Below are 16,161 nucleotides of genomic sequence, written 5' to 3' on the forward strand. Positions count from 1 at the left end.
AGCAATAATATTTAAACAATGTAGCATTATTATTTAGGAAACAACATCAAAATTATTTCTGCAACCGAATTCTATCATTTTGGATAGATTCCATTTGTTGATATCAGGACCCCACTCTAAGCAACACCATGTTCTGGTAAAAGCATTAGCAATGGAGGGCCTTCCCCATCGGCCCTCTCAGCCCCACCCCTCTCCCCCAAATGGCCGATATATCGGCACAACGGATGGCCGATCGAAGGCCCTCTCATTTTTTATTTTTTTCAATTTTTCTTATTTTCTATATATATATATTCATTTCCATTGTTTTTTTCGAATTTTTTTTCCATCTCGTTGTACTCTATTTTCTAATCTTGCAATACAACGACGATTTGCATATTAATATTTTTTTGCATTTAAATTTATTTAATTTGTTAACATATTAAAAATTACAAGTGCTACAAATTTAAAATAAAATAAATGATGATGTGGAAATGAATTGGAAATAGGAGGCCTATGGGAGGGCCCTTCCATTGCTAATGTTATAATGGGATATACTAATGGTGTACTATTCAGCAGCAGAAATGAAACAGTTAGAATACAGAATAATTTTGCAGTTGCTTTCATTTATATGTAATTTAAGTTTATCGATCAATTATGCTGGAATATAATAATTCGGAGTATAACTTAAGGATTGCCCAAACCAAAATACATAATCATTAATTATAGTCACCAAATTCAATTATTAAATATGTTATGATTTGAGTATTAACTGAATCAGTTGATAGTACCAGCTGGTATTATGTCACTTATCTAATCTTTAAATTAGAGAAGTCCATGCTGAGATATTTGTAATCCAACTTTAAGTTTAAGTACTAATTTATAAAATTACTAATACGAATAATAAAGGATTTGTGGTAAAGAGAAGGTCTAGATGAAGGATTAGGGTTGGAGTAGGAGCTATGAAGGCTCCCCTTTTGGAGACTATGGAAGGGTGAATATTATGAATTAAGTTATGAGGTATATATAGACTTGAAAAGGATTTAAATTTGTTAAAAAGTTTCCTCCAAGCAATAGTAAAGATGGAATTTTCGTGCCCCATAGTAGAAGGAAAAGATTTGGCTTCACAAGGTAATGTCTTCTTTCCTTCTTTAAATTTCCGTCTAAACTGCATTTGACAGCTTTGTGCGATCTTCGTAAAATGGCCATAGCTTTCTCTACAAAACTCCGATTGAGATGATCTTGATACCAACACGAAGCTCTTTCGAAGATGAAGAGAATGACATATAGAACGCCCTGATCAAACTTCAGAATCTTCGAAAAAATGAGTTTGAACACAGGTTGTCGTGCATTGCTTTTTTGTGGCGGACCGCTGCACCTTGGCCAGCGGTCGCCATGCATTGATCCGAAGTTTCTGTCTCTTAGGTGGCGGTCGCCACGCATTGCCCAGCGGTGGCTGGGCGTGTCTTCATTCCATGCACAAATTTCCCGTAACAGACCGCTACAGATATGGCGGCCGCTGAGCGGCGCTGGTCGCCGGTAGTGTTGCAGCGGTCGCTGATCGCTCTTAGAAACTCCAGATTTCTTACTTCGCGTTTTGACTCCTTTTTTAAGCTCAAATATGCACATTTCTCACAAAATATGTCAAAATACCAAAATGTATAAAATATACAAATAATGGACATGTAATGCAACTTTGACGTTCAAAACGGACCAAATAATGGCCTTAAAACCGTGCAAATTCCGAGCGTATCAACTAGCATAATCTTGCACAACATGATTGTCGCCGACGAAGGACCTGAGGCGGGAAATTGGTTCGACCCTGAAACCCCGGGAAGCTCTACCGCAAGTAGTCCGCCTCGCAGTGGAGTGCATCTGTCTTTGCAAGAGCGGCTGTGTTCGGGCAACCATTAGACAATCACCGCATCACTTTCCATGATTATGCGGATTTCAATAAATTTTAATATTCGGATTTCAATTATGTATTTTTCGTATTTTCGGATGTTGTAATTTTCGGTAGACGCACATGATCGTCACTAGAGAACTCCTTCTTCTGCTTCTTTGCCTCCATTTTTTTTATGATTTGAGTTTTGAGATTTTGAATTTAGAGAGAGTGAGAGGAAGATACAATGTAGAGTTTCATTTTAAGATTTTAGTTACGTGTTTTTTATTTTTTAGGATTTTAAATTGTAATTTTCTTTTATTTAATAAAGTGTGTTTTTATTAATTGAATTTGTTGGAAATAAAAAATAAAAAATGAAATTGAATGAATAGTTAAGGGATGAGATGGTTAAGAGATGGATGAATGCATGTGTTGCCTCTTAGTTAAGAGGTGGGGTAAAAAGTGCAGTGAGACCCATGAATATTGAATGGATAGGACGGTTAAGAGACGGTATTGAGACACGGATGCGGATGGCCTTATCCACAAACGAAATATTCATCCTTTCTTATTTCTTACTTCATATGTCCTATAAAAAATGTCATACTTCCCTTTTTAGTTTGTCTCACTAAAGATGTCACATTTTCATTTATGAAAAAAATTCTTTCTCACATTAATATAAATATTATATTTTATCTCTATACTTTAAAACTCAAAACAAAACATCCTAAATTTTTGTGTCATCCCACAAGGGTGAAATCTTTTCTGGCACGGAGGGAGTACTATTTTTTAATAATGATATTTTTTTCCATTGAAATGAGAATAAAGAATACGAAGTGAAAGTTTTTTTTTTTTGGTAGAAAAAGAAAAAGGAAAAGATGAATTTAAAGAGTGACAGTTTCTTTCTCCTTTTTTTTATATATAATTAGATATTTTCTCTGTCACAGTCACAAACATTCTGTTTTCCTGCCTCACTCGATGTTTTTAAATATAAAAAATGTTATTATTTTTTTATATTTTATTTTCTATATTTTAACGGACTAATTATATAAAATTATGTACCATAAAAAAATATTTCACATACCGAAGATATATTAAATTTACAATCAAAAGTAAAATAAATAGGTGGCGAGAATGAGTAATGGCTTATGGGCCAGCTATGAAAAAAAAAACAATCTCAAAAGTCAAAATTTGCTACTAGGAGTATAATTTATGTTTTTTTTTCCTGTCACGTTACCATTTTTAGTTTTAACCACCATCCCTGCAATAAGACATCTCATCATCATCATCATCAACCATAACTTATTTTAATATTTTTCATCTTTAGTTCTTTTAATTTTCAATTTAGAAAATAAAATATATATATTAAAATGTCAATATAATTTTAAAAATACAACACTGATAATATTTTTATTTGATTAAATTTTTTTATATTTTTATTTAATTAAAATTCTTACATGAAATAGAAGAAGAAATGAAGGCATTTAGCAGACAAAATAATGTATATTAAAATTTATAAAAATAAAATAAAAACTGAATTCAGCCGCGGCTGAAATGGCAGCAATTAAGAGTGTCCATAGTGGTGCCGCCACGGCGGGGGTGGCGGAGGGGGCTGAGCCGCAAACGCGGCGTGGAAGGGGCGGTGGGGGCGGTTTACCGGCGACCGGTGCCGGCAGTGTAAATTTTTTTATTTTTTATTTTTTATTTTTTCTGAGTTTATTTCTATAAAATATATATTCTCAACTCATTTTTTTCACTCCATTCCCTTCTATTTATTTTTGTCCAATTAATTTTGTTCTAAGCCAATTAAAATATACCAACAATTGATAAAATAATATGATTTGTAACTATAGAAGTGTTTTTGTGGTTGTAGATAAGTTTTTGTGGCAGTGACGTGGCTATTGACTATTGTCCACCACTATAAACACTCTAAGAGCATCTCCAGTGTCGGACATCCGGTCGGACGTCGCGACGGGCGACCCGGACGTCCGCCATTGTGGCGTTTGGGGTCCGATACGGACGTCCCGTGAGGACGTCGGGTGTCCTCGGACGTCCCTGCGACGGGCGGGCGGACGTCCGCCACTGTGGCAAGGGTCGGACGTCCCGCTCGGACGTCCGAAATTTTTTTATTTTTTTTAAACCCTATATATACAGCTCGTTGAACTTCATTTCATTTGCACCACTTGTTGTTAACAAGTTTCTCTCTTCTTTTACTACAAATTTCATTTCTACTTTTAATGGAGAACGATAGGAACTCCCCGGCCACGAGCGAGTCGCAGACTCCGGCGTTTCCCATCGACCTGGAGGGAAACGCCAGCGGAAATGCGACAACAGTACCGGGAATGGGACAGATGGGTGGGATGATGTCCCCTTATATGTACAATTGGATGGGACAGATGGGCGGTATGGGTGGTATGATGCCCAGGGCAGCCGGGATGGGGGGCATGACCCCAAATATGATGATGCCGGGGATGGGGATGGGGGGCATGACCCCAAATATGATGGGACAGATGGGTGGGATGATGCCGGGGATGATGGCGGGGATGATGCCGGGGATGATGCATGTGGGAGGGGGTGGCAGGGGCCCTGAACCACTAGCGGACGATGTCTATCGGCCGGTTGTGGATATGCAGTCTACTGATACCCCTTCCACTTATGTTCCGGATACTCAGTTCACCGGCATAGACACTTTCTCTTTTGAGGAGTTGGGGATATCTCCAGTCAGGCAGACGCCCGATGATATGAGCGGGGGCAGGGGGAAGGGACGTGGCAAGGGCAAGGGGAAAGCCCCAGGGTCTTCCTCACGAACGGTGGCAGAGGAGGAGGATGAGGAGACGGGAAAGAGGACGATCTGGAGCCAGTGGGAAAACGTCGCGCTTGCGAAGGCTTGGATTGCAATTGTCGAGGATCCCTATGTCGGTGCCAACCAGCATATTGACAGACTATGGCGTCGGATCGCTGAAGCCTACCACACACACAAATCGGCTAGTGCGAAGCGTCGCCTTCCCGAACAGTGCCGGAAACAGTGGGAGCGGTTGAGGCCTAAGCTTAGTCGATTTGCTGGCCTCTACCAAAACAACCTCCGCCAGGCAAGCAGCGGTATGTCCGAGGAGGATGTCCGGAACCGTGCCTTTTCTCAGTACCCTGACAGAGCCTTGAAATTCAAACAATTCGACCAGTGGGAGGCCTTTCTCGTGGTGAAGGATTCCCCAAAGTTTTGTGGGGGAGTCGAATCGGGCTGGGCGAAGCGGACGAAGATCAACGCTTCCGGTGAATACAGCAGCAGTGCTGGTTCGCACGAGCTCCCGGAAGCCGATGAAGTGTCCCCGCTACCGCAATCAGACTCTCGCCGTCGTCGTCGCCCGGTTGGGCAAAAGGCTGCGCAACGGAGGGCTAGGGGAACCAGCAGCGGTAGCGGGTCGTTCGAGGTTGAATCGGAGGCCCCTGCTCCCCAAGAAGATATCGACCGCCTCGCCCGCGCGCAGTTAACGACAAGCTTGGTCCGGACCATGCATAGGTGGCATAGCACGACCGATCCGCTGTACAAGAGGATGCTGAAGGATGTCATCGATGGATGTCGGCGCGATTTGGGGATGCCCCCCATTGGAGATGATGGCGCCGAGCTTAGCGGAGGGGACGACGGGGGCGGCACGGGCGACGGTGACGGCACGGGTGACGGGGGCGGCACGGGCGACGAGGACAGCGCGGAGTGAGCCGGGCCCATTGGATTATGTATTTTTCTTTTTTTGAATGACTATGTATTTTGCTTTTTTTTCTAACTATGTTTTTTTATGTTTTATGAATATGTATTTTTGCCCGTATTTTGCTTTCCCGTATTCCGTGTCAAAATTATATTTCCGTTTTTACGTAATTAAATTATTGTGATTTTTTTTATTGCGGGATGTCCTAGTGGGAAGGGCGGACATAGGAGGGGATGTCCTAGTGACGTGGCAGTGGGATGGGAAGTCCTAGTGACGTGGCAGGAGGTGTTTTTGGGATGTCCTAGTGGATGTCCTAGTGGGATGTCCGCCCACTGGAGATGCTCTAAGGCCGGAAAAGTATTAGTATGAGGGTATATTGACTATAACACTGGTGAAAACTTATTTTATTAAATGTCACATCCATCTTATTTAGATTAAATCTATAATTAAAAATATTTACCATTTAATAACGATTAATTGAAATAAACCCTTAAAAAGTTACTTAAATTGTAGTATTTCAATGAACAATGTTAAAATTGATTACTACAAGCACAAAATTTTTATTCAATACTGCTTGATTGCAACTGAGCGCAGGTCTTCCGTCATATTATTATTAGAGTGAACTACAAAAATGTTTCCTTCACTATAGGTTTATCTTGTTCATAGTCCCTAAACTTTAAAAATATCGTCGGACATACCTGAACTAAAGATTTATTTCAAAATTGGTCATTTTGGTTATTTTTGTTCCGAAAATGCCCTTTTGAGCATTTGGGTAATTTCGTCTTTTTCACATTTTAACTGTTTCAATATGATATTATTTAAGATGTACTAAATCTGATATTATTTCAAAGTTATCTTCTTCTTCCCTTTGTCATCCTTCACTTTGTTTTTTTAATTCAATATTAGATTTAATTTTATAAAATTAAATTTAAAATTTAGAATTTTAAATATCAATAAATTGTTTTAATTAAAGTTATTAATTTATGTATTCTTTCTCATCTCATAGCTATATATATAGAAATAAAACTATGCAGCCAACTCACACAAAACTCTTTTATAATAAATACATAAATTAAAATTTTTAATTACAAATAATTTATTAGTATTTAAAAATTCAAATTTTAAATTTAATTTTATAAAATTAAATCTAATATTGAAATAAAAAAAATAAAGTGAATGATGGAAAATGGAAGAATAAGATAATTTTGAAATAATATCATACTGAAACAGTTAAAATGTGAAAAGACGAAATTGCCTAAATGCTCAAAGGGACATTTTTAGATAAAAAATAGCAAAAATGACCAATTTCGAAATAAACCCTTAGTCCAGAAATGTCTGCCGATATTTTTAAAATCCAGGGACTATGAACGAAATAAATTCATAGTCAAATGACCATTTTTATAGTTCACTCCTCTTATTATTTTAATTGAGGCCCCGTCTCTAACTGTGAGTTCACCTATATGAACTATTTCCTATAAAAAAAATGTTTAATTGGCTGTAACATTGACTTTAAACTTCATTTCTTCATTATTTTGATTATTTCGAACAATATAAATTACCGAATAATCGTGGATAAGTGATTATGTAATACTTATAATTTGTGTTGATTCAGGGTTACCTGGAGGGGCAGGTCCAATGATTTGTTTTGTTATTTGTCAAGAAAAATAGTGGAATCCTTGCTCTCTTTTGACGCAACGAATGTAATCATTATCCTGTGTATTTTTCTTTTATTATCCATGCTAATCATGCCCAATCATTTTGTTATTTCCATTTGATATTAAACAAGTGAATAATATATAGGGGTAACAATTTTTTCGACTAAACGTGCATTCCTTAAATCAATCTTGTGGAGGTTTTAGTTAATTTAATCCTAGCTCATAGGTCAATAATTTAATGATAGTTTTATAACATGTGATTAACAAATCGGATAGTTTTGACTTGTATCCTTATGAGAATTCCTAGTTGTGGACTATAAATCCATCCATACTTATTTTCCTCATGCCATGTTAACATTTTTATCATCAAGTTCCAGTACTTACAATAGCGCATTGTCTATGAATTCGCATGCCCTAGCCGTCTATGGAGCGTTAATATATGAGGGTGGTGAGATCAACAATCCACTCGCAATAGATGGCGATAAAACTGTCGTTCGATCAACAGTTTTATCGTCCTCTATTGCGAATGTTCTAAGCTTTTTGGATACGTATGGTTAAGGGTTAAACTGGATCAATTTAGACAAATTGACAATTAATTATGAATTGTTGATACGATGATAAAAATAAAATGCAAAAATAAAAAATCTGAAAGAATCGTAATAACTACATTATGTTACATCCAACTTTTTATATCCAGTTTAATTTAATATTTTAACAAGGAAAGTAAATCTATGTGATTGATTTAAATTTATTTCTTCATTTCTTGAATAAGTTTCATTCAAATCACATATATTCTCTTCATTCCAACCAGTTTCGACTCAGAATCAGCGTTGCTGCCCTCAGTTGTACCCGGCAAAGGGCTATCACCAACACTTGTCGCATCTTGGGTTAATTTTTTTGTTGTTCTAGACTACAATTAACATTCCATAAGTGTACTAGATTTTTTTAAATTCCGGCTTTGGGAGAGACGCATGACCCTCATGCGTCGCCCGTTAATGAAACACATGACCTTAATAGAACTCCTTTGAATCACAATCCTTTGTCATTATTAAATGCATAATAATGAGTACCTATAATTATTAGTTTAACATAATGGACAGCAGCATAATTATTACAATAAATAAAGATAGCATCATCCAGCTTATATATTTGGTCACAATTATTTTCAATAATCAATTAGTCAGTAAATTATAACTATTGCAGTAGTCAGGGGAAAAAAATACACATCTTTAAATATCTATGTCTGTTACAAAACACTTTATAGCAACAGCCAACATGAATGAAATTTGAAACGCATATATGGATTTAGTAGTTACATGATTTTTCCTACAATGATCATATTAATAAATAAAAAAAATTGGAGGAAGTATCATAGTAATAATATACTATAGTAATTTGTGTATTTATTTAGTATGGAATATTGATGGAGAATTGGTAGGATCGGACGAAATTGGTATGACGAGATATGGTGTGGCACTTAAAAATTACTGTTGTATCCTCAACTTCCTTCTTTAACCCCAACGGCCATATCTCAATCCACAGTATCTCTCACCAGCAAGCAATGAAGCTACACTTGAAAATGGTAGCCTGTATTAATCCCCACCCCTTAAATTAATCCTCTCCCATTTAATTAATTCCCCTCCATTCCATTTCACAACCCCCATTTTCCACTTGAGCTTCCACATTCTGTAACAATGCCGGGTTTAGTCTCCGTCAAGACGCCGCCGCTGCGGATCACCGTCCCCGACGACCAGCCCCACACTCCCATCCGCGCGCAACCCATCAGATCCGACCCCAAATCCAGCTCCCCAGCCACGCGCCGCCCTCCCTCCCCTTCCCCTTCCCCCTCCACCTCACGCGCCAAGCCCTCGCCGGATCGGGGCTCCGCCAAGAAGAAATCCCCGCCCGAGAAGAATCTCCTCAACGAATCCTCCCTCGACAACCCGGATCTCGGCCCCTTCCTGCTCAAATTGGCGCGGGACACGATCGCGTCCGGCGAGGGCCCCACCAAGGCCCTGGACTACGCGCTGCGTGCGTCCAAGAGCTTCGAGAAATGCGCCGTCGACGGTGATCCCAGCCTGGATTTGGCCATGAGCCTTCACGTGGTGGCGGCGATCTACTGCAGCCTCGGGAAATTCGAGGAGGCGGTGCCGGTGTTGGAGAGGGCGATCAAGGTGCCGGAGGTGGCGAGGGGTGCGGATCACGCGCTCGCGGCGTTTTCGGGGTATATGCAGTTGGGTGATACGCATTCCATGCTGGGGCAGCTGGATCGGTCGATTGAGTGCTATAAAGATGGCCTCAAAATTCAGATGGAGGCCTTGGGTGATAATGATCCCAGAGTTGCAGAGACCTGCAGGTAATTTTTACTACTACTTCTTTTGCCTTTTTACGAAGTTTATTTGGAGATAATGTTGGAACGATCTGATATTCAAATTGGCAAGAAATAGTTGGTAAATTATCTTAATTTCGTTAGTCTAGCTCGATATACCGCAAATATATGATTTATTTTGTTCATTCTATAAAGAGATTTAAGGAATTTCAACGGTAGAATTAACTTAAGTCTTCACCCCTAAACTCACCACTTATACTGCTACACTTTCCTCAGCTTCTTCTCCAATTCTTCTTATACGTATGTTATTAGCTCCGGATTTTCTGATTTCCTATTCCTTAATTACCGAATAACCTACCCTCAGGGCATCCATTCCTCAGGGCATCCACAATGGGGCGCCCTAAGGTGCGCCATATGGCGCGCTACGTCAGCAGTTTTATCCTCCCACCTGCGATAGGGCGCCCTAAGGCGCGCCATATATGTTTTAATATTGTTTTGTTAATTAATTTAAATGTTTCAAATATATAATGCAAACTAATTTAAAAACACAACGAGTAACGGCTCCATGTCAGACAAACTGTACTATTCCGTGCTGAATTCGGGATCGTACTGTGCGTTGGCGTCGAACGGCCGATATTCGTCGGGTTCTGTACCTGGCCAACGCGCCTCCCCAAACATCAGACTGTTGGGACTTGCATATATTTCGTCGAAATAATAAAAATGTGAGTTTCGAGAGTGAAATCGTGAAAATGAAACGTTACAAGTGAAGGTGAGGTAGGGTTATTTATACAAAAATTAAAAAATGCGTGCCATCGTCCGCGACCATCGTCCGCCGATAACGCAATGGGGCGCCCGATGGTGCGGACGATAGCCCATCGTCCGCCTAGCCCACAATGGCGCGGACGATGGCGCGGACGATAGCCCATCGTCCGCACTTCAACCGCGGACGATGCATCGGGCGTGGGCGTAGGGCACGGACGATGGCACGTATCGGGCGTGCCATCGGGCGTCCCATTGTGGATGCATTTGAACTGAGATTTGAAGGTTGGAGAGAAAATGTAGTGCAACTTATAGATGCAGTGAATTGGAATATCTCATTATCAGTTTAGGCGCTTGCCTGCAATTTTAACTAAGAGCATCCACAACCGTGCTCTTGCCAACGAGCATGGTTATGGGTCCGGCCCCACTTTTTCTGCCTGCTCTTAAGCAAGAGCACAACACCCACAGCCGTGCTCTTCCGCAAGGACGAGCACAAGGGTCCCATCATTCTATTATTCAATTTAAATAAAAACATTTTCATAATATTAAAATTCATTAAAAAAACTAAAATAATATTACAAATTACAAATAAAATAAAAATTACATAATTAAAATCCTAAAAAATAAAAATTACATAATTAAAATCTTGAAAATTAAAAATTACATACTTTAACTGCAACAAATTAAAAATTACATAATTAAACTCCTAAAAATTAAAAATTGCATAATTAAAGACTAAAAATACCATCGTGGAAGACTATTCATCCGGCGGCACTACCCCCAATTGTTTTTGGAGACCCAATATCATGGTCTCATGCGATCGAAGTTGCGGGGGGTCATAGTTGACCTATCGGCCATATTGCGTTGCGCCAAAATCGCCCACGAGTTGGTGGGGGTAGAGGTGACGCATAGGGAACGGGAACAGGAGCGGGTTCGAGAGCATCGCTGGATGGAGTCGCGGCGCGATGGCGGCTGGCCGCCGCCTTCTTCCTTCCTTGCGGTCGGCGTTGGGAACCGCTCGGGCCGGCGTCGGGGCTACCCAAGTTAGCTCCGGCAAATTGGCTAGCCACATCTTCGGAGCCGGTGTCGGATAGGGATACCGACCTTGACCGTTTGGAGGAGTCGCTAGAGGAGGATGTTACGCCTCCCCTATACTTCGGATGCGACCGCGTCTCCTACCAAATGTTGAGGTACTTGAACGGCTTGTAGTTTATGGATTGGTAGGTCGACAAGGCAGAACTGATGATGTCGACCTCGCTCCGGCCGCTCCCCGCCGACCGCTCTTCCTGGAGGTAATACCCCTGGAACTTTTGGATTTCTTCGTTGGCTCTGTATATGGCGTTGCGCACCATACTCTCGTTGCGTTCGATTGTTCCCGCTGGCCGGTTTTTATTGTACCGGCGACAGATGTGCCACCAATAATGATCGCCGGATTGGGTCGTGCCAACCTCCGGATCTTCGGAGATTGACAAGAACGCCTAGAATAATTGTTCCATCTCCGCCGGAGTGTACAGTGTGCGGACACCGCGAGTAGGAGGAGTCGGAGTTTGAGAGGGGCCGCTCGACCTCGCTCTAGGCTTGGGTGTCCACCCGTATTGCCCTTCGGGGGCATCTTGGTCGTCGATCGGGTAAGGCTAGTAGCCACCCGGAACTCCCGAACATTGGGTTTGAGGAGGGGCAGAATATTCCGTTTTCGGACTAGGAAACGGTTGTGAATCGAACCAATCGGGGTTCCAACCGTGGGAGCCCGGGGGTGATCGCCGTGGCTAGACATTGTTATATTGTAGGAGTGGAAAAAAGATTGAGAATGGAGATGAGAGAATGTAGATGAGAATGGAGATGATAGAATGTAGATGAGAATGGAGATTAGAGAATGTAGATGAAAATGGAAATGAGAGAATGTAGATGAGAATTGTGTAGTGTGGTGTGAATTTTTGGGTGTGAAAGTGGAGGTATTTATAGATGAAAATGAGTATTTTTGAGAGAAAAAAATGAAAAAAAAATTAAAAGTGGAAAGAAAACAGATATTTTTTTTTGGGAAGTGGAAAAATATGTTTTTTATTTTTAATTGGTTTTTTAATTAAAAACCGATTTTTTTAAAAAAAAAATAAAATTGCCAACGGCTAAGCCGTTGGCCAATCCGTGCCTGCCACGCCACCTGCTCGCGGACACGGACATGCTCGATGCATCGAGCAGCGCCGTGCCAGCGGCGCTCGCGGCGGACAGCGTCTCCGGGCCGCTGGCACGGACGGACGGACGTCGTCCTGCTCACCGTTGTGCATGCTCTAATGATATAAATTAGCCTGAAACCCAAATAAACTGAGACTAAAAGAGGAGGGCTAGGGCCAAGAAGCAGAAGAGGGTAAAAAACTGTAGACCGAAATGGATCTGGGCAGGACCAGGTGGTCTGTCGGGTCAGTAGGTGTTTTGGGCAGACTGGTCCGTCAAGACATGGTAGCCTTCAGTGTTTGGGTGTTAATTTTATGTAGAAAACTCTAATTCATGGCCATTGAAGGCATTGGGAAGCCAAATCAGTTGACTTCCCAACCATATAGCATTATTCAATTTTAGATTTTTTGCTTTTTTAAAAGTTAACTAATTATATGAAGTTGCTATCATAAACAAACGGTTTACATTCAGGGATATTGATTTTCTTGTCTTTTAAAATTTTTTTGTTTCTACTTGATAGTCGAATTAGCATATGGTATCCATTTTATTTTCCTTCCTCGTCTATTTTCTCTTGTTTTCTCAATCAATGAGATGAGTTTCAATTATCAATATTTTCATCTAAGTTTTAGTTTTAATGTAGAAGACTTATCAGCACCTTGCAGCCTCAACCAAGCCCCTATTTGACTTCATTTTTCTTAGTTAATGCATTTATCTTGGCCAACACATCCTCGCTGTCAGGCCATGTGTTGTTGGTGCAGGAATAGGTCGTAGATTATCCTAGCAGGTAGGATAATGTAAGAAATAAAAAGAAGAGGAAAATTAGGGAGAAATTTCAACAAGAAGGTAGGAAAACGTGGATAAATGAAAAAAGTGAAGAAAACCTTAGTAGAAAAAATGAGAAGATAAAAGAACAGAAAGTAAAAACTAAAATGAGGAAAATGTATGAGAAAAGTAAAAAATGAGGACAATGTACGAAACAAAAAGAAGAAAAGATATGAAGATAATCTAAAAGAAAGTTAAAAGAGGAAAGACCGTAACTGGGAGAACCGAAATTAAGGAAATCCTGAAAAAAAGTAAATGATACATAATACCTATTCAATAGATAAATCATACTACTATCTCATAACTAAATTTTGATTGTTTCTGTTATCAATTGTCACTGCTGAATCTTGCAGGTACTTGGCGGAGGCCCATGTTCAAGCCATGCAATTTGATGAAGCTGATAATTTATGCAAAAAAACTCTAGAAATCCATCGAGTGCACAGCCCACCGGCATCCCTTGAGGAAGCAGCAGACCGTCGATTGATGGCTCTCATATGTGAGGCTAAGGGTGATTATGAAGCAGCCTTGGAACACCTTGTACTTGCCAGCATGGCTATGATAGCCAATGGACAAGAAAATGAGGTTGCAGCTATAGATGTTAGCATTGGAAATATCTATTCATCTCTTTCCCGCTTTGATGAGGCAGTTTTCTCCTACCAGAAGGCACTCACTGTTTTCAAATCTTCTAAAGGAGATAACCACCCTTCGGTGGCCTCGGTCTTCGTCCGGCTTGCTGATCTGTACTACAAGACAGGAAAATTAAGGGAGTCCCGATCTTATTGTGAAAATGCTCTGAGAATATATGCAAAACCAGTACCTGGAACAACTTCAGAAGAGATTGCTAGTGGGATGACAGAAATTTCAGCTATTTATGAATTGTTCAATGAACCTGAAGAAGCATTGAAGCTCCTACAGAAGGCCATGAAACTATTGGAGGATAAACCAGGGCAGCACAGTACAGTAGCTGGAATTGAAGCACGAATGGGAGTGATGTATTACATGGTTGGAAGGTACGAAGTATCACGGGGCTCCTTTGAAAGTGCTGTAGCAAAACTTAGAGCCAGTGGTGAGAGGAAATCAGCTTTCTTTGGTGTTGTGCTGAACCAAATGGGTTTGGCTTGCGTACAGTTGTTTAAGATCGATGAGGCTGCAGAATTATTTGAGGAAGCTAGAGAAATACTGGAACAGGAGTGCGGCCCATGTCATCAGGATACTCTTGGTGTATATAGCAATCTTGCAGCAACTTATGATGCTATGGGAAGGTAATAATCTCATTTCTGCTGGATTAGATAAGCATACTTACCGTGTCCACTTGAACCATAAATAAATAATGGAGGTCGAAGTCATCAGTACTTATCGTTCTCCTATAGTTTATCCAAGATATAACAACAGAAATTGTGCAGGCAATTTACTTCAATTCTCCTGGCCATCGCATATTAATTTTGTTTCATGGTTCTAAAACAAGTTGCTTGAGATTACTTCAGCACTTCCAATACGGCCAAAATATGATGTCTGCACAATTGAATTCGCTAATGTTTGCTTTCGGTGATACTTTCAGCACTTAGATGTACAGAATGTCGGTATTCCTAGAGTAACACTTTTGTTGACCATCCTTTAACAATTCTTGGTTACATTTACAGAATTGAAGATGCGATAGAAATTCTGGAGTATGTTCTTAAACTGCGAGAAGAGAAACTTGGAACAGCCAATCCAGATTTTGATGATGAGAAGAAAAGGCTAGCGGAGCTGTTGAAAGAGGCTGGCAGGTCTAGAAACAAGAAGGCAAAATCCCTTGAAAACCTTATTGATCCCAATTCCAAAAGGAGTAATAAGAAAGAGACGCCCAAGAAATGGTCTGCATTCGGCTTTAGAAGCTGATTGTGGATTTTATTTTCTCACAGGTAACTATAATTTCATACTACTATTATTTTATAAGGTAGAAGATTGTGAATGGTGTTAAGTTGTAATTTGTTGAGGCTTGTTGTTCCCATGGCGTTTGATTAGCAGTTTCATCCTCTTTTCTTTTATTCTTTTCCTTCTATTGTTTTATCTGTTTCCATTTGTTAAGTGAATTGTGTGGGAAAGAAATGTCACTTATTATCTCCCCAAGTGTTCAGGCAACCTGGATTTCTGTCCTCTTTCGATAACAACTTGGCACTTATTTATTTTTTGGGCTGAAATTTCAAATAGCCATATTTAGACCCACAAATACACTTGCACCGGAAGGGATCACCTCATCCATTATATAATACATTTTCTAATACACCATTAAAAATTTGACAAATGATCTCATTTTATAGAAAGAAAAGTTACTTTAACATATTTAATTCACTAATCTTCTTTTCTTTTAAAATATATCTCCTCAGATCGCTGCTAATATCAATTTAAAAGTATAATATTTTTGTATGTATCTTGAAAAACACCACAAACATCTCTTTTTCTAAAATCCATGAACTAAACGCAAGGTTTTTTTTCTTTATTTACATCTTATTAAATCCATATTTTTTTAATTCTAAAATACATTATTAAAGAAATTTGTGTAATTGAATTTTTTATATACGCTATGTCCAATAATCGTTTTCTTATTAATATGATTAATGATTTCAGACGACCTAGCTAGATTTAGTGTTATAATTTAATTATAATTATTTTACTTAATTCTTTTCTTTTAGGAAGAATGGCCATAATTTATAAGTAATTTCACTTATGTATAGAATTTTTTATATTTATAATTGGATTTTATACTGATACTATACTACTATATGAGTATGATATAAAGGTGTGCAAAATACTAACAATGCTATATAATTCACTTCAATTCGTTTATAATTGAGGTCGTTTTATGCTGGTTAATATGGAAAGACGTTTTCG

At 39.5% G+C, this 16,161-nt stretch overlaps 1 protein-coding gene across 1 annotated transcript; it reads left to right on the plus strand.

Annotated features, from left to right (window-relative positions):
* Positions 1-8,685: 8,685 nt before the first annotated feature.
* On the plus strand, positions 8,686-15,392 carry LOC121769181 (protein KINESIN LIGHT CHAIN-RELATED 1-like). The gene is made up of 3 exons (XM_042165902.1): positions 8,686-9,567; positions 13,644-14,552; positions 14,931-15,392. The coding sequence occupies exons 1-3, from the start codon at positions 8,906-8,908 to the stop codon at positions 15,166-15,168; spliced, it is 1,809 nt and encodes a 602-aa protein (XP_042021836.1). The 5' UTR covers positions 8,686-8,905; the 3' UTR covers positions 15,169-15,392.
* Positions 15,393-16,161: the final 769 nt, after the last annotated feature.

Source organism: Salvia splendens, chromosome 15 (assembly GCF_004379255.2).
Source record: "Salvia splendens isolate huo1 chromosome 15, SspV2, whole genome shotgun sequence".
In the NCBI taxonomy this organism is placed as follows: Eukaryota; Viridiplantae; Streptophyta; class Magnoliopsida; order Lamiales; family Lamiaceae; genus Salvia; species Salvia splendens.

Excerpts from the sequence above, each read along its gene's own strand:
- LOC121769181 (XM_042165902.1), top strand. The coding sequence starts at position 8,906 with ATGCCGGGTTTAGTCTCCGTCAAGACGCCGCCGCTGCGGATCACCGTC. Across the intron at positions 9,568-13,643 it reads AGAGTTGCAGAGACCTGCAG|GTACTTGGCGGAGGCCCATG; the intron begins GTAATTTTTACT and ends TGAATCTTGCAG. Across the intron at positions 14,553-14,930 it reads ACTTATGATGCTATGGGAAG|AATTGAAGATGCGATAGAAA; the intron begins GTAATAATCTCA and ends TTACATTTACAG.